The sequence below is a fragment of the Echinops telfairi genome, unplaced genomic scaffold (genome assembly GCF_000313985.2).
Source record: "Echinops telfairi isolate 266 unplaced genomic scaffold, ASM31398v2 ScPeMD7_18;HRSCAF=68, whole genome shotgun sequence".
In the NCBI taxonomy this organism is placed as follows: domain Eukaryota; kingdom Metazoa; phylum Chordata; class Mammalia; order Afrosoricida; family Tenrecidae; genus Echinops; species Echinops telfairi.
The window spans coordinates 93763333-93786994 of NW_022103915.1; the positions used below are offsets into that span (position 1 = coordinate 93763333).

Here is a 23662-nt window from a genome sequence, read left to right on the forward strand (position 1 = left end):
TATGTCCAACACCAATCCACAAAGTCCTCCTCCATCTCACAAAACACACACTATGATGCCGACTGCAGAAGGAAAGCCGAATCAGTGAACGTGTAAGCATCTCAGCACTGGCAGGGGTCTCCACATGGCTGCTCCAGCACCCAGGGCTGCATCACGGTACTTCCATGGGGCTTCCTCGGGGAGGTCTTTCAGGAAGTGAGCCTGCCTTACCAGCTGAAGCGAGGAACTGGCTAAGGCAGCTGCACTCTGGTTCAACCATCAGAAAGCAAGAGACCCGAGAACTAGAAAGGCAAGGCTCAACGAGCCATTTATCTCTCCACCCTTCAGTTAACCCCACATGTGTTCATAGGCCAGGTTGGCACAATAAACTAGCTCACGCAGAAAATAACACTCTCAATACTGAGGATACCTTCAGGTAATGCAGAAGCTCTGAAGGTTTCTGAGCAGTGTACATGACTGACACTTCGGTTTGAATATTGCAGAATAGCCTTCCAATGAAAGGGTGCAGGTTTATTTTATTGCTTCAGTATTTTCAAGCCAGACAAAAGCAAGATACTAAACCAATTTAGAACTAAAAGTGCTAAAAAGAACTCACCTTGGCTCAATCTTAAGCCTATCTAGTGAATGCTTCTAGTTGGCTGCAGAAGTGGTTAAGTGGTGGTGGGGAGAAGATTAAAAAGGAACTTGAAATAAGTGGCTTCAAGAAAGTCCTGTTTTATTCACACCAAAGTATTTTTTTTAATCCGACATATTAAATATTCACCAGCTCTCCAATTTTTTGATCCTGTTGGATGTGTTACTAATGGAACTGGTAGGGTTTTTGTTTGTTTGTTTGTTTGTTTGTTTGTTTTGAGTAACAGAATCCTTATTATCCTGATGGTGCAAAGAGCAAAGACAAAAACACAAGTAATCATTATTTAGTTCCGCATGAAGCTGAGGACTATGAAATAATGAGAGTTTTTGGAGCGTCCCAGAAGAAATGAAGTGTAGTTATTTTAGAGTTCGGCACTGTTTGTGTTCTTTGCCATTTTTAAGTATGAGGAGAAGCAAACCAAGCCTTTAGAATGTGCCAATTTAATTTCCGGCCTCTCCCCTTTCTACTCAAAGACAGACCCTATGAATCTGACCAATATAAAAGGGAGGTGGGGGGGGCGGGGGAAGGATGGGAAAGAAATTGCCTTTTCAAAGCATAAATCACTGATTTTAAATCTTTAACAAGTGCCATATGATATCTGGGGCTGCAGTTTAAGTTGAAGAAATAAAAATAAAAGGTTGTAATAAAGAAATAATAGAAGGGTGTCCGCCTTTTGATTAGAAGGATGACATGGGGGTTTTAATGACTTTCTCAGGACAGTTTCCTTCATTAAATTTTACATCATTTGTGAACTGAGTGTCTTTTTATGCAAAACTCACTTTGCAGGTAAAGAACAAGGAAAGAATAAAATGGCTTTGCTTCTTTCTTCTACTTCCTTTCTCTAGAGTGATAGCCAAGTAACTCTCTCTCCACAGGCCCAGCCTCTCCTGTAGAACATGGGGATAACCCTGAAAAATCCAGTGCAAACTTACCTAAAAATGCACTAAGAACCCAACATGTAAAACGAAGTATACGGTGTGACTTTGTAGACATGATTTGGATTTTCAAGGATGTGATTTAAAAATTAATAGCTATAGAATGTCAGAGTTGGAAAGACTTAGGGATGCTTTAACATCTTCATGGCACAGAAATATAAGGTAAGATCATAGGAGCTTAAAGTGATGATAGTATTAATAACCACTAACGTTTGATGGATGATTACTATATGCCAGGCATAAATGATCATTTTATGCATTCCACGAAACTCTCATATGAGGCAAGAACCCAAGTTCCAGGTAGTAAGTATCAGAACCTGGCCAAAGTTCCCCCATGCTGCAATCTGAACTCATATCGATAAGTTCTACCAAAGGCACTGCACTACACCTTCCACTGCGTGGGTTAATCAGCAGTGCCATGTTCAGGCTTACACCCACTGAGCTCACAGGACTCTAGCCTTCAGGGAGAAAATAAAATTGGGAAGTTCAAAAATGGGCAGTGGGACAATACTAAGCAGCTGGATTAAGGTGTCCTTGGACAAAGAGCTGGCCGTAGTAAGAGTACAGCATCAAAGCAGAGTATATAGGAAACAGAATTGGGGTTTCCTATTTCTTCCCAGGTTCTACCCATCTCCTGAGCCTCCTTCTCTCACAAGCCTTGCCCATTTATATATTTGTATGAAGGTACCAGGACTAAAGGAAAATAGAACACCAACTCATACTAAAGTTTTATTTTCTTACACTGCAAGATCATACTGGACTGTGAAATTGAAATTCATAGAATGGGATGTGGATTTAACATTCAAGATATTAAAAACTAATGAAGACTCAATGGTCATATACAGAATTATTATCATAATTATCATTACAATTTCTATTGCCTCCATTTACGGAGTGCCTAAGAGTTTCAAATATACTATCTAATTTCATTTTCACACCATCTCTATGAGGTAGGTGTGGTAAACCTTAATTTATAAATGAAGAAATTGAGGCTTGGAGAAGTTAAATAAATCCTATAAGACCATACTGTATGGGGAGTCAGGTAATAGACCTAGATCTAGCTAACTCCAAGGCTTAAGATCTTAAAAATCAAGTAGTAAGGTTTGGCTTACAGCAAAATGGTGGACTAAACAGACACACTAAACCCGCTACCACAAGGACACAAGAGACCGAATGGTGCGGGCACAATGATAATCCTGGAACCCGAAACTTCGGAAGAAAGAACAGAGAGGTGGATGGAATACCAACTAGGATCAGTAGAAAAGAGCGAAAAGAAGGAATTACCGGTAATTACAAAATAAAAAGAGGGGATAGAGTAAATTACTGAAACTTGGGTGAAGGAAAAGGCATTGAGAGAGTCCAAGAGTTAAAGTCAACATGGGTAGATATTGTATACACAATCCTTCAATAGCAATGATACATGCAGGCTAAATGGATGGGGCAGGGATAGTGAGATTATCCTCAGGAATATATAGTTTACCAGAAGATATGTGTACATAGGTATTTAACTTTGCTGCAAAGATATCTGTGAATGAGGTGAAGCATACAAGGGAGAACATGATAAAAACTCTTTAGAATGAGCTAACACTTAATGAATTGCTGGACGGGAGCCTCAGGACAATAGTCTCAGAGGGCACCAATGACAATTCCCACGATCTACTTAATTGTACATTCCATGTTGGAGCATAGCGACTGGCGCATGAGTACCCACCTAAGGTGTAACGATTGGTCTCTCCTTGTCTAGAAGAGGAGGAATGAAGTCTGAAGACACAGGAAACAATCAGTCCAATGGACTAATAAGAACGAGATGGTATCTGTCTACCATTACTGTCTGTTCTGAAGGGGATCACATGAGAAGATCGTGGATAGAGTGGGAAAAAGCTGGAATAAAACTCAAAATCACAAAAGGGACCAAGCTTGTGGATCGGATCACGACTGGTAGAACCTTTCAGACTATGACCCACAGGCACACTTCAAGTATGGAACTAAATTCACCCCTGTGGCTCAAATTTTAGCCAAACAATAGAAAGGTTCATAAGAAGAACATTAGTTAGGTAGGCACACCTTAGAACAGCTGTTCTCAACATGTGGGTCACAACCCCTTTGGGGGTCAAACGACCCTTTCATAGGGGTCACCTAAGACCATCGGAAAACACATATTTCTGATGGTATTTGGAACCGAGACACTGCTCCTCTATCGTCTCCAGGCGGATCCGCCCACATGCAGATACGCCCACCAAGAGTACCCGGTGTGAAGACTGTTATCCATGCTACACCATGCTTCAAGACATTTCATTTCTTTGTCCTTAGAAATAAACATTTCACAATCTAGAATTACATATTGTTTTTGTGATGAATCACTATACTTTCGTTATGTTCAATTTGTAACAATGAAAATACATCCCGCATATCAGATATTTACATGACAATTAATAACAGTAGCAAAATTACAGTTACGAAGTAGCAACAAAAATATGTTATGGTTGAGGGGGTCACCAGAACATGAGGAACTGTATTAAAGGGTCATGGCATTAGGAAGGTTGAGAACCACTGCCTTAGAATAATAGACCGTTTGAGATTTTTTTTAAAAGGCAGCATTTACCCAAAAAGAGTCCAGAAGGGTCGAGCAAGATAAAGGAAGAATTGAAACAGGAAACACAGAAAGGAAATGATATATGTGATATTACACTGAAAGGACTGCAATCAATGAGCTAAAACAAAGTATCTATGAATTGTTGACTGTGAAACTGATGATCGGCTCTGTAAAACTTAGTTCACAATAAAACAAACAAAAGCTCCCACCATCACTACCAACAACAAAAAACCAAACAAGAATTCAAGAATTTCTTAAATTTTAAATCATGAATTTCCCACAAAACAGAAAAACAGTCCCTTAACTGTGTAGGTAAGAAAGGGATCTCAAAGCATGCCATGCCCCTGTCTTCATGCACCATGACCATCGATTCTGCTTAATAAATGCACTGTAAATTTGATGAGTAACACTTTGAAAATTCAACCATCGATTCCAACTGGAAAACTAAATTCTAGATCAATGCTAACAACATCTACTAAGTGTCTACCCATCATTAGCTATTAAACAATTGTCAAATAGCAAAGTAAAATCATCCAACCATGTCTATCTCTTACTGTGCAAATCCTCACAACTGAACAGTAAGTAACAGTGATAAACAAAAAAGAAATTCAAACATTTCCTTTTACTTGGATCCACAATTAACACCCATGGAAGCAGCAGTAAAGAAATCATTTGATTCATTGCATTGCGAAAAAGCTGCTACAAAAGACCTCTTTTAAAAAGAAAAGATCTCTTTGAGGATTAAGCTGGCCCTGAACCAGGCCAGGGTATTTTTAATTCCCTCATGTGCATGTGTACGCCCAGACTGCCCCTGAGGGAGGATGATGAGACGTCCTCTCATGTACTTGAACATGTTACACGAGGGACCCGCCCCTGGAGGGCATCGTGCTTGGTCAAGTAGAACCAGCTAACAAACTCACTGCCATGAGTCAATGTTAACTCAGAGTGACCCCCACCTGAGTACTGTTGATGGGAGTAGGGATCCCAGTCTTTCTACTGAGGAGCTGCTGGTGGTTTTGAAGTGCAGACCATGCAGATTGCAGCCCGATGTGTAACCACTGCACCACCAGGGCTCCTCTAGGTAAAGGAGAGGGTTAAGAAGCAGAAAGAAAACCTTCGGCAAGGTGGATGGTGTAGCATAGTAGCTACAATAAGCTCAAACAGAGCAATGGTTGTGAGGGGCAAGACCAGAGGGTATTTTGTTTTACTGCACACGGTTGCTATGAGTCAGAACCGATTCAGTGGTACCTCACGACAACATAGAGAGTATGAGGATAAAACGGAAAATTAATTGGGAGAGGAGCCCCCTGGAATGCAGATGGCTTCTTCACTTGTTCTGTTTCTTAACTCATACTTTCCAGAGTAAGGGGCCCTGGGGACAGTGTCCTGTAGAGAGATTCAAACCCACCAGCCCCCCACAGGAGAAAAATGAGACAGTCAGTTCCGATTGAGATTTGCAACACTTCAAAACCCCTCGATAGGCTCACCAGGAGTGTGAATGGATTTGTGGGCAATCTTTTTTTGGGGGGGATGGGGGGGTAGGGTTGGTATGGGTGAGGGTGAAGGGAGGTTGTCAATGGCACCATAAAAACTCAGCAAATGCTAGCAGGTCACTCGGCTAGAAAGAGGGCAGTAAACTTTAAAATGTGTTTAAAAGAGAGAAGAGAACTTTCATGCAGAATTTTGTTTTTCGGTTTAAAATGTCGCCTTTTTAGAGTCTACTCTCTCTAGAGTGAAGATGAAGAGGCAAGAAGCCCGTTAGCTGGGCGTTTTCACGCTCCAGCTACAAAGGAACAGGCGTCAAGGTGCTGAAAAATGTTCAAAGGGATGTTTTTCTAAGATTCCTGGGTCCAGGGCCTAACATACAGAACAACACAAGAACATAGAAGAATACGATAGACAGCCCCCTTTAAATTTAAAAATGTCTGACACGTGATTTTGCAGGGCAAATTTTTTTCCAGCTAAGATCCAATTGCCCTCCCCCCACCCCTTTTTCTAGATAAAGACAACTTAATATTTGGCCAAAAATTCACAACTAGAACTCTTGTTATAGCCAGAAGAAAACCCTCACTGATTCATTGTCTGACAACTGGGCTGAAGTATACAACTCATGTGCACAGAAGCATCAAAACCTGGATGAGTAAAAAACAGGAAAACCAAGTCTCTACTTTGCAAGTTAATTATGGATGTTAAAGGCCATCTGTTCTCCCAAAACATCCATGTTTCTATCTCCGAAAACATCCTTTAAGGAGTGTTGAAATTTTGTGAGCTAACTTCTATATAAAACTTCAAACCTTTATGGAAAATATACAAAAGGGGGAAAAAAGACCAACAACTTAGTCGACAGAGTGTGGTCAGGCCTTCTCACCACCAGCCTCTTCTTCCTGGTCTCACGGCTAGAAAAGACAAAGCGTGCCCAGCCTGCTTCTCTCTGCCACGGACAAAAGGGAATGACACTCTCCTAAGGGCAATCCCTCCACAATTACTCAGGACTGGAACAAAGGAACACAGAAAAGTCCCTGCTCACTCCAAGACCTGGAAGTATCATAAATCTGGACCTCCCGAATGTTCTGGAATACGGCATACATACCTCTCAAGAACCTCCAGCCCTAAGTAGGAGCCAGGGAAATCTGCATTGCCAGTAGATGCAGTTCATGCCTGGTGGCAACTAATGCTAACATCCTACTAAATTTAGGTTCTCAGAAGAGAGAGCAGCAGTCAGGTTGAGGCTGCGCAGCTGTTTCCCAGAAATGTCCCACCCAACCCACTGCATACGCCATCCACTACTAAATGAGGAAAGATCACATTTTCCCCCTTCTCCACTCCCCTTCATGGATATACCACCCAGCCTCCAACCCAGTGACCACTTAAAAAAAAAGTTTGTGTTTGAGGATAAAAACAAAATACCCATTTATAAACTATCAAGGGCTCATGCGGGAGGAGGGAGCAGGGAGGGAGGGGAAAATGAGGACCTAATGTCGGGGGTTTAAGTGGAGAGAAAATGTTTTGAGAAACGATGTACAAATGCGCTTTACACAATTGATGTGTGTATGGATTGGGATAACAGTTGTATGAGTCCCTAATAAAATGTAAAAAAAAAGACTTGATCAACCTCAAAAAAAAAAAAAAGTACATCATACACTGTGCATAAAGTGAAGTATTAATCTGACCCAGGATTAATACAGAACAGGAGTCAGAGTCCACCGAGATCCTCTCTTACGCATTTCCATGGGGATAGCTGAATGCTTACCATAGACACCAACACTCCGGGTAGTTGGAGCATATGGTTGGATTAATACAAGGAGAGCTTGGGCGAAAAGCAAGGGTAGCTAAAATCCATGAGACTTCTGACCATAGAGGAAATTGCTTTTTACACAACTGAAAATTGATCCTGAGCTCATGCTAACCCACTTCTTAAATGCACAGTGAAAGGAGACTCCCGACGACATTAAACTCTATCTGAAGGGACTTCACTGCAAGAAGCTGAAATGATGACAGTGTGTTCCAGAATGGGTTTTGAAGAAGGTTGGTCCCCAGAGATGATGTAACAAAAAGAGGGTTTCAATGAGAAGTTCTGTGCCTCCACCCCTTGTAGACTTAAAATATACATTAGCAAGTTAAGTGATCCAAAAATACTTATGTTAGATTCCTCCTCTATGACAGCATTTTAATCTATTTAACCACAAGTCCTTTTTCCCCCCTTTAATAATGTCTATTCAAGTATTCTTCAATCTTAGTTTCTAAATATTAAAAAAGGTACGGTTACTGAATCCTGTTGAATCAAGTCAACAGGATTATGCATATAATTCTCTATACATATAGTGATTACAAAAATTTATAAAAATTCCTGAAAATGTGTCCCTGTTTCTAAAACGATGTTCCAGACAGATCCTACACGAGTCATAATAATTTAAATACATAAATTCCCTCAGAGAAAGTCCATTTCTTTTTTTAAGAAATTTGACATTTGCTTTTTCATCCAAAGGAATATCTACCCTCTCAAATCAAACTTGAAAAAAAAATATTTCAAGTCCGTGTCACAAGCCTGCTACTTTCACCATAGAGATCCAGCAAGGAATTTGTCATTAGACATTCAAACGGCAGGCAATTATATCACTACCCTACCTATTCACGAGTCCTCAATAGATCTCTATTACCTACCAGATCAAGCACAAACTCCCCAGACTACTCTTCAGTATCTTCACACTATGGAACCAATCCTCCTATGATAATTATTATAATTATTGAAGGCTTTCTATGTCATTGTAGCACAAAGTGGAAAAGGTGTTTAAGACATGGAAATTGACCTCATGAATCTTCCAGCGAAGCAGGACAACAAATAAGTCACGTAATAAAATACTATGATGGTGTTAGCTGCTGTAGCTGCTGTCATGAAGGGCCCTGTCTCATGTCAATCCCATGTGTTTCAGAATGAGGTGCTACACAGAGGTTTTTTTTTGGCTGTAATCTTTACAGATATAGGCCGCTAGGCCTTTCATCCATGGAGTGGCTGGGTGGGTTCAAACCACCAACCTTGAACTTGAGCTGATCTCCAACCATTTGTACCACCCAGACTCCTAACAAAGTATGACAACGTGATGAAATGAAACAGATGGACCAGAAGAGAATTGGGGAAATGGGCAATGGGACTTGAGAAGAAGGCTCCCCCACCGCTCCCCCCAACTAGGGGAAGGCTCGGGGCTAAGAGCTGGGCTCAGAACAGGAAATAATTTGGTGAAGCTATTTGAAGGGTCCTGGTGATGTAGTGGGTGTACTCATTGGGCTGCTAACTGCAGAAACATCAGCCATCCAAACCCCCTTGCTGCTCCTTGGGTGAAAGATGAGACTGCTCCCATCAAGATTGACAGCCTGGAAACCCAAAGGAGCCGGTCTATTCTGCCCTATAGGGTCCCGATGAAACAATCTATTTAGTGACAGCGGGTTTGAGAGTTATTTGAGGATTAGGTACATGCTTTCCCCCTTTGGTATCTTACACCTTTCCTTTCCCAGATATGAATGTGGGGACTTTTTTTTTTAGGTTCTTCACTAGGAAGTACATAAATTCTCAACTATTCTCAAAGCAACTTTTAAATAAGAAAAGTATCTATACTACTTTACCAACGATGGCCCAAACATAAAATTACAATCATTTTACAGAAACCACCTTGTTTAATCTTTATTCCCATTCTCTAGCAGGCTAGGTATTATAGATTACTCTCATTTTACAATTGATGAGGAGAAGAGATTCACTCAATGTAAGTGACTGATTTGAGGATTTGAAAGCAGACTGGTCAGTCCCAGAGACCATACCTTTAACTACTATGTACCCTGTGCCCCACAGGCAATAACCATGTACATCTTGTGCCCCTGGAGGAGTCATTATTGACCCAATGTATCTCACAGGCTTCCACTTCAACAATTTCGCATAGGCAAATGAAATATTCTTCCTCCTTTCTCTACTGGTTGTTGGACTTCCACACTTCAAGATTCGTGGTGGGGGAAAGTGAACTCTCTGGGCGATGGCACCACCACACCACCCAGAGATCTCCATTTCATTCTGGACTCTGATCTGCTCCCCACATCTAATCAACTAGAGATGCTATTGGCTTTCCTCTTAAGTAGCTCTACATTAGCCCCGTTCCCCTCCATGTCTATTGTCATTCTAATAACTCAGCCTTCCCGTCATCGGGATGATTCTGGATTTTGTCTTGCTTCTCTTACACGTATCCTCCACATGCTACCAGAGTCATTTCTAAGTTGAAGGTCGCACCCTCCCACCTCCCCGCTTAAAGTCCCTTGTATAGGTTTCTCTATATCTGCGAGCAGGACTTCCTGGAGCATGTTTTCTCTGCGCACACCTGCTGGATGTCGTTCCTCGTTTCTGTGGTTTCACTGTCCGACTGAGAATCTGCATTTGCATGCACTACGAGGCACTGCTGGGGAGCTTCATGGAACTGTTCCCCAGAGAAAGAAATGGCAGTCTGTGTCTCTGAAGATTTATAGCTTCAGAGACCCTATAGGTGCTGGGGGAAGGGGGGGCAGGTCGCATTCGTGCTGTAGATTCTCTACAAGTGGGAATGGACTAACGAACACATAGCAACAATAGGCACTTCTGATCAACCGGCATGTTTGGTAACTAGTGCTGCCCATGCTGAAGGGGAAGCTTCTCAGGGTGGTAAGCTAGGATCTTCGTGAGATAGCCCAGCCGATCCACCCCAGACTCCATGGGTGGCTATTTCTCTGTCCTACAAACAGCAAAGTCCATCTGGTTGCCGTACCCTCATGTCCCACGTCTGCACCTTAGCACTGGCATTTCATCTGCTCCCTCGCCCTGCCTGCCTTGTGCACCTGGCAACAACCTTCAAAGGCCATCAAAACACTGGACAAGAAAAAAATCATAGGACACCTTTCAAACATCCCCTATTTTGTGAAGCTTTCCACAAATATCCACACTTAATCATTCCTCTTTGAAATACTGATAATCTGTGTTTTTTACAATATTAGAAGTGAGTCTACTTACCTTTTCACACTGCTGAGCTAATCACTACAGAGATAAACTCTCAGAAACAGGGACCACATTGTATTAGCATTGTGCTCCCAGCCTTTGGAAGGTGCTTGGCATAAATGCTATGTTCAATAAATATTGAATGAAGAGAGTGATTTTGGGATGGCACCATTTGCTGATCATCAAGTTAAACTTTAAAAAATGCAAATGTTTATTTAACCCTAACAACTACTTTATGAAATGGCTGTTATTCCCATTTCTCAGGTGAAGAACAATCGCGGCTTAGAAGGAATGGGATGAATATTCGTATATACCTGATTCCCACACTGCCACTCTCGCTACAAAGGGCAACCTTCACAACATCCACCCTTCCTCAAGCCCTGTCCCCTCACACTGAGCTATTTGTGTATTCTCCACAGGAAAGGGTCCTCATTTCCCTACTTGTATCCCAGAATGCCTTGTGTGACAAAAGTCTGTACGTATTCGATTTTAAAAAGCATGTTTTCAGGAACTGGAGATAAGGAACTAGGGGTACCCTTTCAATGTGTACAGGGCTTCATTTCGGGGTGATGAGACTGAGAACTACGAGAGAGGCGGTCATGGCTACGTAAAACTGCCAGTGTACTAAGGACTGTTCACCTTAAAATGGTCCATTCTATGTGATGTGACATTCCCCCAAAGTTTTCCAAAAAACCACCACAACAGAGACTTAGAAGAGGGTCCTGCGAGATTGAAAGCCTACTGCCTCCACACCAATATGTGCCTCCACACCTGCCTACACCTCGTCTGTCCCGCGGACACACGTAAAGGAGCTCGCTTTCCGTAATCCATGGCTTTTCAGCTTTCCGCCATCACCCACATTTAGTATGCAGATATTGTGGGGTCTTATTCTAGTGGATGGCAGTTCTTATCAATGTTAGCTGGAAGGAAAACACATGACAATTTACACTCCTAGTCTACTTCAGTAAATTTTTCAAAACTAAAAAAAAAGGGCATGATTTTGACTCAACAGTAACATCATCTCCAGCTATTAGGAAAAGAGAAGGAGAAATTGTTTTGATTAAGTAAATATTGTGTTGGCTAATGGCTAAATCACCTATTAACCTCTCATATAAATTTATCAGTCTTAATATAAGTAGAATCCAGTTAAATACATCTGTCGAGTTCTTCTGAAAATTACTTAAGGCATTCTGGAATGATTTGAAATATATTTCAGGAGAGGACTGAGTCTCCGTTTCCATGAATATCTAGTATCTTAGTATTAGTAAAGTATAAAAATGCTGACAAATAAAAACAAACTCACTGCCATCAAGCCGGCTCCAACTCATGGCGGCCCTGGAGGACCAGGTAGGACGGCCCCTGTAGGTTTCCCAGACTGTAATTCTTTATGAAGTAAAAAGCCTCATCTTTCTCCCAAGAAGCAGCTGGTGGTTTCAAACTGCTGACCTACGGGGATGCAGCCCAACCTGTAACCATTAGAGTGCTGATTGATTAGACAAAGGATAATGGAGAATTTACTCTGTGTTTACAGGTACACCTCGTACTTAGCCAAATGAAATAGTCCACTGCTAATAAGAACGCTACATGAGGTAGCCTGAGCCTGAGTAGAAGCAGCCCGGGTGGTAGGGTGGGTTATGCTTTGGGCTGCTAACCCTAAGGTCAGCAGTTTGAAGGCACCAGTTGCTCCTTAGGAGAAAGATGAGGCTTTCTGCTCTAGTAAAGAGCTTGACTTGCTGACAAGCACGGGAGCAGTGTTACTTTGTCCTCTAGGATTGTCAAAATGAGTCACAATGGACTTATTGGCAGTGAGTTTGGAGTTTTGGAAATCTGGATGGAAGCAGTTACCATTTTCAGGAAATAAACTCTTAAGCCTAGTTATTTTCCTGCCAACCGAGAAGACAAAAGCTCTCCTGTTAAAGAAGCAAGAAACCAACCAAGCACACAAAACCCCAATAATAATAATAACAACTTCTCACTACATATTATAGGTAGCCTGTAAAGTCAAGGAAATAAAGATATTCATGTTACACCAGCACACCACTCTCTAGCTAGGTTAAAATATAAAATGCCTAATTGGGGGAAGAAGAAAAAAAGACCACCGAATGTAAACATTAGACTCCTGGAGCTTGAACTTAAAAGATCATCTAATTCAATCCTATTTTACAGATGAGCAAAAGCCCAAAGAGATTAAGGGACTCACCCAAGGTCACGTGGCTAATTAGCATCAGCCTAAGACAGGGAAGAAGGGGAAATTTAAAACAACTAAGAGTTACTCATTCCAGGCACTGTTAAGTGCTTAACACACAGAACATCACTTACGATAATCCCCTGGACCACTTTGAGGGTAGGTAATATTTTCCCCATTTACAGATGGAGGTCCTGAATCTGGCCTAGATTGAGCAAACCTGGGGCTTGAACTCTCCAGGTTCCAATTGCAGGATCCCAGAGCACAGGCTCTTGACTCACCGTCTCCAAAATTCTAGATTCTGAGCGATGCAAAGACCGAGTAACTCATGAATTGGTTGGCTTACTGGCATCACCCCAAATTATTATGTTTGCTCATCAGCAACTATGAAAAACTAGAGGACGTATGTAGGAAATCAACCAAAGAATGCTGATCCTAAAAACACTCCAGAATTCTTTCCGGACTCCTTTACCTGTGTGTGAAGACCTATTACCTCCCCACAAAGTCGGTCCACTCCTAAGAGAGGTGTGCAAACAATATGATTTTATCATGGGAAATCACTGGTCACATAAAACAATTTTCTTACCTCAACACTCGATGACACTTAAAGACATGTATCTATCCACGTTTGTTTACTGTCTTATTAAGTGCTGCCAAGTCCATTTCCAACTCATCGTGGCCCTGTGCAAGAGTAGAACCGCCTCATAGGGTTTTCTAGACTGTAATCTTTGCTAGGTTGGGTTGGTTTGTTTTTAAACCCTGGGAGCCGGTGTGAGTGGGTTTAAACTATCAAACTTTCTGATATCAGCTTAAAAGATCGACCATTGCACAACACTTATGTCCTACTAAAAACAAATCAACAAACAAACTCAACCCCACTGATATTCAGTTGATTCCAAATCACAAAGACCCTATAAGACAGGGTGGAACTGCTTAATTGCAGTCCATCTTCATGGAAGCAGACTGCCACCTCTTTCTCCTGCAGAACGGGCTGGTGGACTCCACCTGCTGGCTGTCCAGTTAGCAACCCAATATGCCAACACCAGGAGAAGAAAGCTTATCTCCCAATGCTGGCCATGCGTGCATAATTTAAGACATTATCAGCCAAATAACACAAATCCCATCTTAAGAACTAGCAGCAAGGATCTGGAATGTAAGCAATTTAAGTACTTGGCTCCTGAGGAGTTGGCTGCTCAAACTCACCAGCCACTCCGTTCACCCTTGTAAGGGTTGAAAGCCTTGAGAATTCCACGGATTATGCTACTCTATGCCATAGGGCTGCTATAGGTTGGAATCGACCGAGATGCAATGTTTTTCTTCTTCTTTTTTAATCCTCTATTAGGGGATTTCAAAATTTGAACTGATGACTGATTTATTTACGGTAGTACTGCCTACAACAAAATTTCAGCCAAACGAAAATTTGCATGATCCCTTAAGGATGTAACAAGAGTGAATGTGCATAAAGTGCTGGTTAATTTATCTACTTTAAAAAAGAGGGAAAGGTGGTATGTGTAGATCTTTGTCCCTATTGATTCAGAGTGCTTACTGAGTGTTAAGAGAGGTGGGTACAGTACGTGACAATCCCTGCCTTGGAAAAGCAGGATGAGAGGGACCAGAAACCAAATAATCGCAATGCCATGTGCAAGAAAAGTGGCAATCAGGGTAAGCACCCATCATGATGCTAACTGCTAGGTCAGTGGTTCAAACTCACTAGTTCAACCGAGGGAGAAGGATGAGAGTGTCTGCTCCCATAAGGAGTCTCAGAAACCCAATATAGGGTCACTGTGAGTTGAAGTCAATTGTGTGGCATTGAGACTTGGGGCGTGCAAAGTGCAGTGTCACCAGCAGAGGTAGAAAAAGCCACTGGAGTACAAGAAGGTACCAATGGACTATGCCGGGGGAAGTCAGTAAGGCTGCCTGGAGGTGGTGATCTTCTAATTGGATTCCCAATAAGAATTCCGGGGGCCAAAAGAGAGGCAAGAGTACATGTCCCTTTGTATTTACGTCACTTTTCAAGACCTTCCTTTCCAGCAAGCTGAAAGACACTACGGTTGTATAGCAGGGTAATGAGAACAGTCTGCCCTCACTGCCAGGAGGAGCTACCCTTTGCTGAAGTCATTCTTGCTGGTCATTCAGAAGTTGGTGATTAGCTCCAGATCGACTACCGTGGGATACATTTGGTAGATAAAAGTGGTTTATATTACTGTCTGCTGCGACATCAAAAATATTTTTAAAGGATGAATTAAAAACAAATGTCAATCTAGGAAGATGAATAAAAAGTTACCCCTCCCTTTAGTCTCCTCTCGCCCCCCAAACAATAAGAATTTCAAAACACCCTCTTAAAGTAGAAATAGGAAGAAGAAAGCAAGTGGGGAGTGGTGGAAATAGCCTGGTGTCCTTACAGATGATTCTTCCAAAGCAAAGTAAAGACAACCAAGAGAAAAATGGAACATGTGTATTACAACGTGTAGCACCCTAGGGCTGTGTCTGATGCTCCATGCTCCAGAGGGCTTCAACAAGGGCTGTTCAGCCAAAACTCAATGGAAAAATCAGCATGATAACGGGGCATGAGTTGCCCTTTAATAGCCTTAAGACCCCCAAGGCTATGCATGTCCCTTTTCTCTGCACATTACTCGGACCCAAGGGGAGCCTCACTTCCCCTCCTTGAGTGCTGTGCCCTTCTGAATGTCTTACCTACTGCCTTAACCTTCCTGAGAAGGGCCACCTGGCCAGGAAGGAGGGTGTTTTAAAGAGGTTTTTAAAATCTTGCCTTCCGTTCTGCTTTATTCCTGAGCTCTCTAGGCATTTGTACTCCAATTCATCCTGCACTATCTTAGACTCTTCCTACACGATGAAACGATGAGCAGCCTAGCAAGCATTACATGTTGAATGGCTTCCCTAACATACATGGAAGTGACCCTTAAGAAAACCACCATACTGGCACATGCACATGTGACATCCCCCCCGCCCCACAAATATACGTTGACTCCTATACTTTCTTCCAAGACTACATCTCAATATTTCTTCAATCACTTCCTCCCAATGTCTGTGGTTTGTTCAATTTATATTTCTACTTGGCATTTGGTGCAAACCCCCAAAGATAAGATGCATCTGTCCCTCGAGTCACAAATCTTGGCATTTCTACCTTAACGTCATCATGAGAAGTGATTGGTTGGAAATTACCTTGCTTATTAGCAGGATTTCCTCTGAAGAAAGCATTTTATTTTCAAACTTTGGGATGCGACCTGGGACGTACCAACATGGCAGTGACATATCAAAGCACAAGGAGGATGCATAAACACCCCAGTCTGTGTGAGGGAAGAGAAAGCTAATTGGGAGTCAGCTTCCCTGTGATTATCAGCTTGTTTATGGGAAGGAGGGCTCTTCAGAATGGCACTGTAAATTCATTCCCGATTACAGCATGAAAACCAGAGCTCGTTTCCACTAGCTTCCCTAAAGCCACCCACCCACCCTGCCCAGCCCATTTTGCTTAGTTCTAAAGGGTGGTGCACAGTTTTCAGAGAATGACAGTTTTCATGCTTTGATTTTCTTCAGTTGAGAGGGAGAGGGGAGAGAGGGAGGGAGAGAAAATTAATCAGTTGCACAAGCCAGTTGTCAGATTTCACTTCCCTCATGGCAAAAAGCGCACATATTCATTGTCTGCTATAAGAATAAATTTTAGTAATTTTCCCCATGTCAATATGAATATTAGACTGACCCAATTAATATGAAATGCTTCTAGGCTGCTGGAACAGACAGTGCTACAGAAAGAGCCATTTGCACAACCTGTTCACGATTATGGGCCATAAGGACACAAAGATGGCACGCACATTTGTGGACCATCTGAATTCTCCTACGGCGAGGGGAGGGGAGGGGGGGAGCGGCGGGCGCTGGCCCGACTGCTGTGGGTCATGTTGTTCCTCCGGAGCACTGGGCATGGAACACACGAGCTGATCGTTTGCTTTAATCACCTTCGTGGTCTCTGTCGAGAGCCCCGCGAACAGAGAGAGATGAACTGCCTCTATCTACCATGCCACTCGAGCCTTCCCGTAACCGTCTGAGAGCCGATTCCAACAAGAATTTAGTCTGAGCAGAAAGGGATACATTTAAAAACTATGTGCATTAACTATACTTTTCCCCATAGAATCCTCCCTTGGCATGAATAATTTACCCACTCTTATGCTAATGGGATCATGAAAGTATCCCTCTGTCTTCAGTGCAGCTATTCTCAGCTTTCAGTAATTACCCCACCCAGTGAAAATAACATGGCTTCTGCAGGAACGGCCGGCCGGTACCTGACAAGTCCAAAGCCCAGGGCTGACGGGGGAACAGCCCAGAACTGGACGGAGACACCCGGGTCGCCAAAGGAGGCGCGGGGACAGAAGTAACACTGGTCCTGGGTGGGCAGGCAGTGGCTCAGCGGCAGGACAAGGGGGGGAGGGGGGAGGGGGGGGACCCTCCCTTGTCAGGCTTGCCTTTCCCTGACTTACAGCCAAGGTTTTAGGTAAGGAAAAATAGCTTCTTTTTTCTCTCACGAAGTGAAGAAAACCTTCATCGACTGGAATACGTTGGAAGGAGAAAGGCTGTTATCTTTAAAGCACATCTGCCTTAGTTCCGTCATCAAGATTCGAACACAAAACAACAAAAACGTAGGTAGTGAAAAACCCTCTGCAGGTTGCCTATTGGGGGGGGGCGGGGGGGGGATTAAAAGAAAGAAAAGGAGAAGCGAGCAAGAAACAGAACTCACGTCTGACCTCTGTCCACAAAACTCTGCGCTAGGTAGTTCACTGTGTAAAAATTATCAGGCTAAAACATCTGGGAAAGAGAGCTATGAAACAGCAGGGAACGTGGCTGGTTTATTGTTTATCTTTTGTTTATGAGGCAGTATTCAAGTTTAATTACTACTCTAAATTAAACTCTAACTGGCATCAGGAGACATCCCTTTACATACTAAGTTAAAAAAAATCTAGAAATTCCAACTCCAGGTTTTTCAAGTAAGTTGATACATATAGGAAGAAATTACTCAAAATTAACAGCAATTAAAGAAAGCTTTTAAGCATTTATGGGCACGATTACATGCTCCCAGATCATTTATTTATTAGAAGAGTTTAATTTTACTTCTAATGGTTGCTGCTCTAAAAAGCCCTAAGAAAACCAACAGAAATCGTTTGAATGTTCACTGATCGCGCTAATGAATGGCATCTTTTCCATGTTATGGGGGGCTGGGGAGGGGATAGGTGACAAAGAAAACAATGGAACATAAATGTTCCATATACACAGCTTCTCCTGTGGTATTGTTTAAGTATCAATTATATTCCCAGAGAAAACGTTTGATACAATTAGAAGACAGGAAGGAAAGGAAACGTCATTGCGTTTACCCTAACAGTAAGTGACCAGTTTGGGATGAACTTAGCTCTAGGAAAAATAAAAGTTAAAAGCAACTAGCAAAAGATTACGCCAGATGGCATCTGTCATATTGTATTTAGGGTTATTTTAAAGAGGCCGCCGCCACGATGAAAACATTCCATTGACAGAGTTTTCCTAGACTGAACAAGAAACCCCAGTAGAACATCTTCAGGATCCATAGAATGCAGGGCTTAAGTTTTTGTTTGCCTCTACTTTAAACCTATACATGGGAATTATTTACGGAGGGGGGTGGGGATACTTTTTAACTATAGCACACATTATAGGCCATAAGCCCAAATAATATCATACTATTTTGGACACTCATTTTGCCCATCCACACGTAAGTCCATATAAGAGGGGTGTTTGTAGACTTCAACACCCTTATTACTGAAGAGCTGTGTAATAAATAAGTAAATACCTAGCGATCGAATTCTAGCCTCAGTGCCTGGCCGTGGGAGGAGAATATCAGTGAAAGGGCTTGGTAGGTGACAGAGTTGAGGGCCCTGTGTCCTGAAAGATCAGACGCAGGAAGGCTAGAAAGCGAGTGAATTTAGGTTAAACTGGGTCTGGCAACAGTATGGTTAACGTGCGTGTGGGGTGCAGTGTGAGCTCAGCAGTTACTGGGCCAACTGTCTCGGTATTTCTGGGAATCCTGCCTATTCACAGCGCTGGGATTGTTCAATTGCTGCAAAATGTACAAAATGAATTTTACAAAAATGAATTGTAAGGAAGGCCCCATTACAACGATTTTACAGCAAAGATGTCAACATCAATTTTTCTTTCATGCATAGCTAATGATTAAAACGGCATATTCCATTTGCCTAAGACAATTTATTTCATATTGGCAAATCAAAATATTGAAACACAAAGTTATCTTTACCTACCCTTTTTATTCATCGCTGCTGAACCCATACCATTGTTCAAACCAGGGGAAAATAAAACAAACTTGGCACAAAATACTTAAAACAAAGGCTCATCAATATTCTCCAATTTGTCAACATCTCAATTACAGCACTGGAAAAAATGTAAATTTCATGTGCTCTAAACACTGAGGGGTCTATTCTCCTGCCAATTCACATGCGTAACTCCCATCAGCGTTAATGGGAGCTACACAAACCCATCAATAATAATAATACTCTGCACATCTATTGTGCCTTTCATCGAGGGCTCTCAAAGTGCTCTATGAACGAGGGGGCTGCTTCCTCATCTTTACTCTGGAAAAACACACAGTGAAGTACAAAGCAGCCTTTGACTCAGCAGGTACAGAATTAGGGACCCCAAGCCTGCCTTATTATCAAGCCCCATTGTACTGATGGGAAACCAGATACAAAGAGAGCCAGTTACTCCACCACCCACCCACCCCCGAGTCCCAAGTCTGCACCCTAATTCTAGCGTTGAAAAAGCAGATGTCCTTCCTCATTTGAAGATGACTAGCCAGGCACACGCCCTCCTTCGGCTGACCCTAGTAGCTGAAATCACGGGGACTGAAAAGTCTGGTTCATATCGATATAGCTGACGGCTAAGGGTGTGCTCTTTGAAAGGTGCAGTGGAGTCAGGTTTTACAGTTTTACCAAGTTTATTTCTGATCTTATTTTTAAATGTCAATTGTCACCCCCCCCCCCCAATTCCTTTCAGTTTGCTGCACAAACATGAGGAAACGATGACCTTTCACCTGTGTAACTGTAGCTCATTCACTATCAGGCCATAAAATGAGGCATTTTTTGGTTCCAAAGTAAAGATTTGTATATAACCATTATAGCAGGATGTTCACAGGAAGTATAAAGCAACATAAATGCATGTATTGTTTTATAGCATATGGCTATTAAAGTTTAATTTAAAATGTGTATGAAAACATTGTATTTAGTACAATTCCTCTCTATTTTTTCTGTTTATCATAATTTGTTTTGAAACTGAATCGTTTTACAGTTTTCCATATGCCTGTTGTGCTAATAAATTCTGAGTAAGCAAGAAAACTCTTTTCTAAACTCCAAACTTGGTTTTCAATGATACATTATAATGTATTTGATACGAAGCACCTGAGTTTTCCCCTCTTAGGTTTTCCATGACACTCAACTCTAAGATTTAACCTAGGATAAGCACATGCGCTTTCAGTCAATATCTCTGTTGACTTTGCCCTGGAGCAGATAATTAATCTTGCCCACAGAAAGCTGCTCTGGACAATTCGGTGGGGCCAAATACCAAAATAACTGGGAGAAATGTTGAAAAGACGAATGTAGGCATGAGTGTGACAAAATACACTCATGTCTGGACTCTAAGATTTACAGAGTCCTTGATTGAAAACAAAAACAAAGCAAAACAAAGCCAAAATGCCCACACACATGTTTTTGGAGCCACTCATGTAGGGAGTAAGCCAGGTAAAGAAACTCTCCATGTCAAATCATTGTCCATTTTATAGGAATCATTCCTGCTTTTGAAAAATTGTACTTCCCCTCAAACTGTAATACAGTGAGAGGTCTAACTCCCTAGTACTCGTCCAGATAAGCTACCATGTTGGTTCTGTAATCCCGTGGAGATATGATTAAAGGAACAGAATCCTGCAGGGATCAAGTCCTTCAACATCGGATAAGTGGGTGCAGCTACCCACAATAGAGAGGTTTGTACATATTCTTTTAACCCAGAATGTCCATCCATCTCAGAACCCTTTCACCTTCGGGACCAAGACCAAAAATTTAGAAAAATAAAAACTCTTAACAAAATGATAAAACTTCATGCTTTGCCTGTTGCCGCCACTTACTCTCTGTCCCCAACCACAAGGTCTTCCCTTTGCCTCCTCCCCTTCCCCCTGGCCTTTTCCTGCTATCTCCCAGGCCATAACTCAACTAACCCAACAGAACCAGTCAGTTTTAAATTTCAGTTGGGACCTCGGTGACCTGTTAATGAATCTACAGAGAGGAGAAAAACTCACAGTGTTGAGTTATGCCTGGTGTTGCTAGCTGACTTGGAATCAGAAATGCTTGAAGCGTTAACGTAATTGCAAGAATGTGAAAAATGAAGCTCTGGGCTCCTGAGCAAAGTGAAAGGTCAAAGCGAGCCTCGCTTACAACAAGTCTCTGGAAGAGAGCCTCATTAGACCACTAAGTCTGCTTCTCCTGTTCCCCTCTGTTGTAAAATGTTTAGGGTATTTTGGTTTTTAGTAATAGGTGCGTTTCACCTTTTTCTTAAATCGTTATTTGCAGTGGGGAGGAGAGAGTGGACTCCTAGGAAGTCTTCCAGATTTAGCCAGCTCCCCATCACCAGGACTTGTAACTGAGTCATGGGGTTGCCGATCCAGTTATGTGCACGTTATCTTCCACGTGTCCAATAGCTTTGTTTTCTCATGTGCAATCTAACCAGACTAATGGAAACAGACAGACAGCCTAAATGGATCCAATTCACCACTTCCTCCCTAATTTGCCCTCTGACAGCACCCATCTCTGTGATCTTTGCAAACTGCTAAAACCCAGATTCTGATTCTGTACCCGTTTAAAGTCAGTGACATCTGAGAAAGGACATGTTCTAGACTCTAGAAGAACCCTAGAAATTCAACACCCCCCCCCCCAAAAAAAAACTTGGGGAAGTGAAGGCCCACCCTGCATCCACCTCCCTGTTTCGGAGAGCAGATATGGCTACAGCTCAGGCTGTTAAACTGTCCCGGGCATGGAAGCCTGTCTAATGTTTAAATATTGTGGCCATAAACACAGTCATAATAGAGATGGAATAGACCTAGGAGATCAGACACCATCTAATGTAAAATATTAAAAAGTAAAATCTATACACTTTCCTGGCCTGCATTCAATAATGTATCTCCCTTTAAATGATCATTTTAGCCATAGAGGAGTCCTCCCTACCAATAGATAATTGCACTCTTTGCAGTAGGTGAGTTGTAAACGGTCACATGTATTCTAAATTGCACTAGGCTTTCTTGCCATCTGCAGATGTTGTCCCCCTTGCCCTCTGATTATTCTAATTTTTAGGATTTGTGACAAAAGTCACCATGTCAGCTGAATAGAAATGGGAATAAATAACATTCTAAGAATTTCAAAGACCATTTTCCCAAGATAAGATTCCACATAAAAGTTGTACACTTGTCCTGGAGCTAATAAGAAGAGCTTTGTGTGTCTCGTGTGTTTTCTAGGCACAGTGGCTTGGTTACAGAGAATTCTGACAGCTGATGTTACAGGCAAACTATCCAGTACTCAGTAAAATTCACATGACTGCATCCTAGCAGCAAAGCAGGTCTCCGGTTTTATTTACTTACATACACAGAGGCAAAGTGTAGATAACCAAATTTGTAAAAGAATTGGCAGAACGAATCAATTATTATTGCAATGTCTACTTAAAGATTAGACAGCTCACGTGGATTTGATTTTTTTTTAAATAATGTGGATTGATAAGAGGAAATTGTGTCTCTCTAAAGAAGAGCTGATGATGCCTCTTAACCTGCGATTCTTCTCTTCACACTAAAGAAGATGTACTGATGACAAAATAGTTATTTTAGTCATGCGGACTTAACACAAGGAAAATGCTGGACCTTTTACCTTGTTCGCTGCTGTTGTCTCCACTCTGAGAAGCGTGGCCCCCACTGGAGGGCCCTGGGGTGCCAGCTGAGTGGGTGGAAGTTGCGTCATCATGGTCTCGCCAAGAGGAAGGGTTCTGATGTCAGCACACCGAAGAATTTTTCCAGAGCGACCAGTTCAGCCACAAGTGAGGAGCCAAGAGGGCAGGGTCAGAAAGAAGGGGTAGGGGGAAGTGCACGTGTTAGTATCGGTGGAACAAGGCAGAACCAGATGCCATTCTAGACTGCAGCATCTTTTCAGCAAGAGATACATTATTACATTTTGTATACATTATAACATTTCGTATAAGGAAATATAACAAAGTTTTCTAGAAATCCAACATACACTTTTTACTCTTACTATCCTAAATAGGGCAGTTTTCAAAACGAAAAAAAATATAGTCCCCATCACTTCGATACTAACATGTCAGAACATTAACTAGCTACAACATCCAAGGGCACTCTTCAAAAAAAAAAAATAAAGTAAACACAGACTTGAGAACGTGCTGGACAGTCCTTGAAGATTTCAGACGCATTGCCCTAACACACTCTCCAAATTATCACCACGCTGATTAAATAACCAACAGACACAACACTATTAATCACTGCCTCGATACCTAAAAAGATGCTCATTTATCTTTTAATTTTTACAAACAGCAACCCAATAAATAAAGCAGACGCAAACCGCTAGCCTGCTAGGAAACCGATAGACCTTTCACTTGCGCCACATGGAAGCTTTACATTCACCGAGCAATTCTTGTTCCTGGAAGGACTACTTGTTTCAGAGGGCATGCAAGGCAAACAGAGCTGTAGCTCTCACTGCTTTGCTGAGCGTATTCTTCTCCTGTC

The 23662-nt window shown here is 42.1% G+C and overlaps 1 protein-coding gene across 2 annotated transcripts in view; it reads right to left on the reverse strand.

Annotated features, from left to right (window-relative positions):
* The window catches only part of MEIS2 (Meis homeobox 2), a 234817-nt gene that overhangs the window by 197376 nt on the left and 13779 nt on the right, over positions 1 to 23662 (reverse strand). For both annotated transcript variants that reach the window (XM_004712690.4, XM_004712687.3), the window contains exon 6: positions 22797 to 22911. In XM_004712690.4, coding sequence (XP_004712747.1) covers positions 22797 to 22911 — 115 coding nt within the window. The remainder of the gene's footprint in view (positions 1 to 22796; positions 22912 to 23662) is intronic.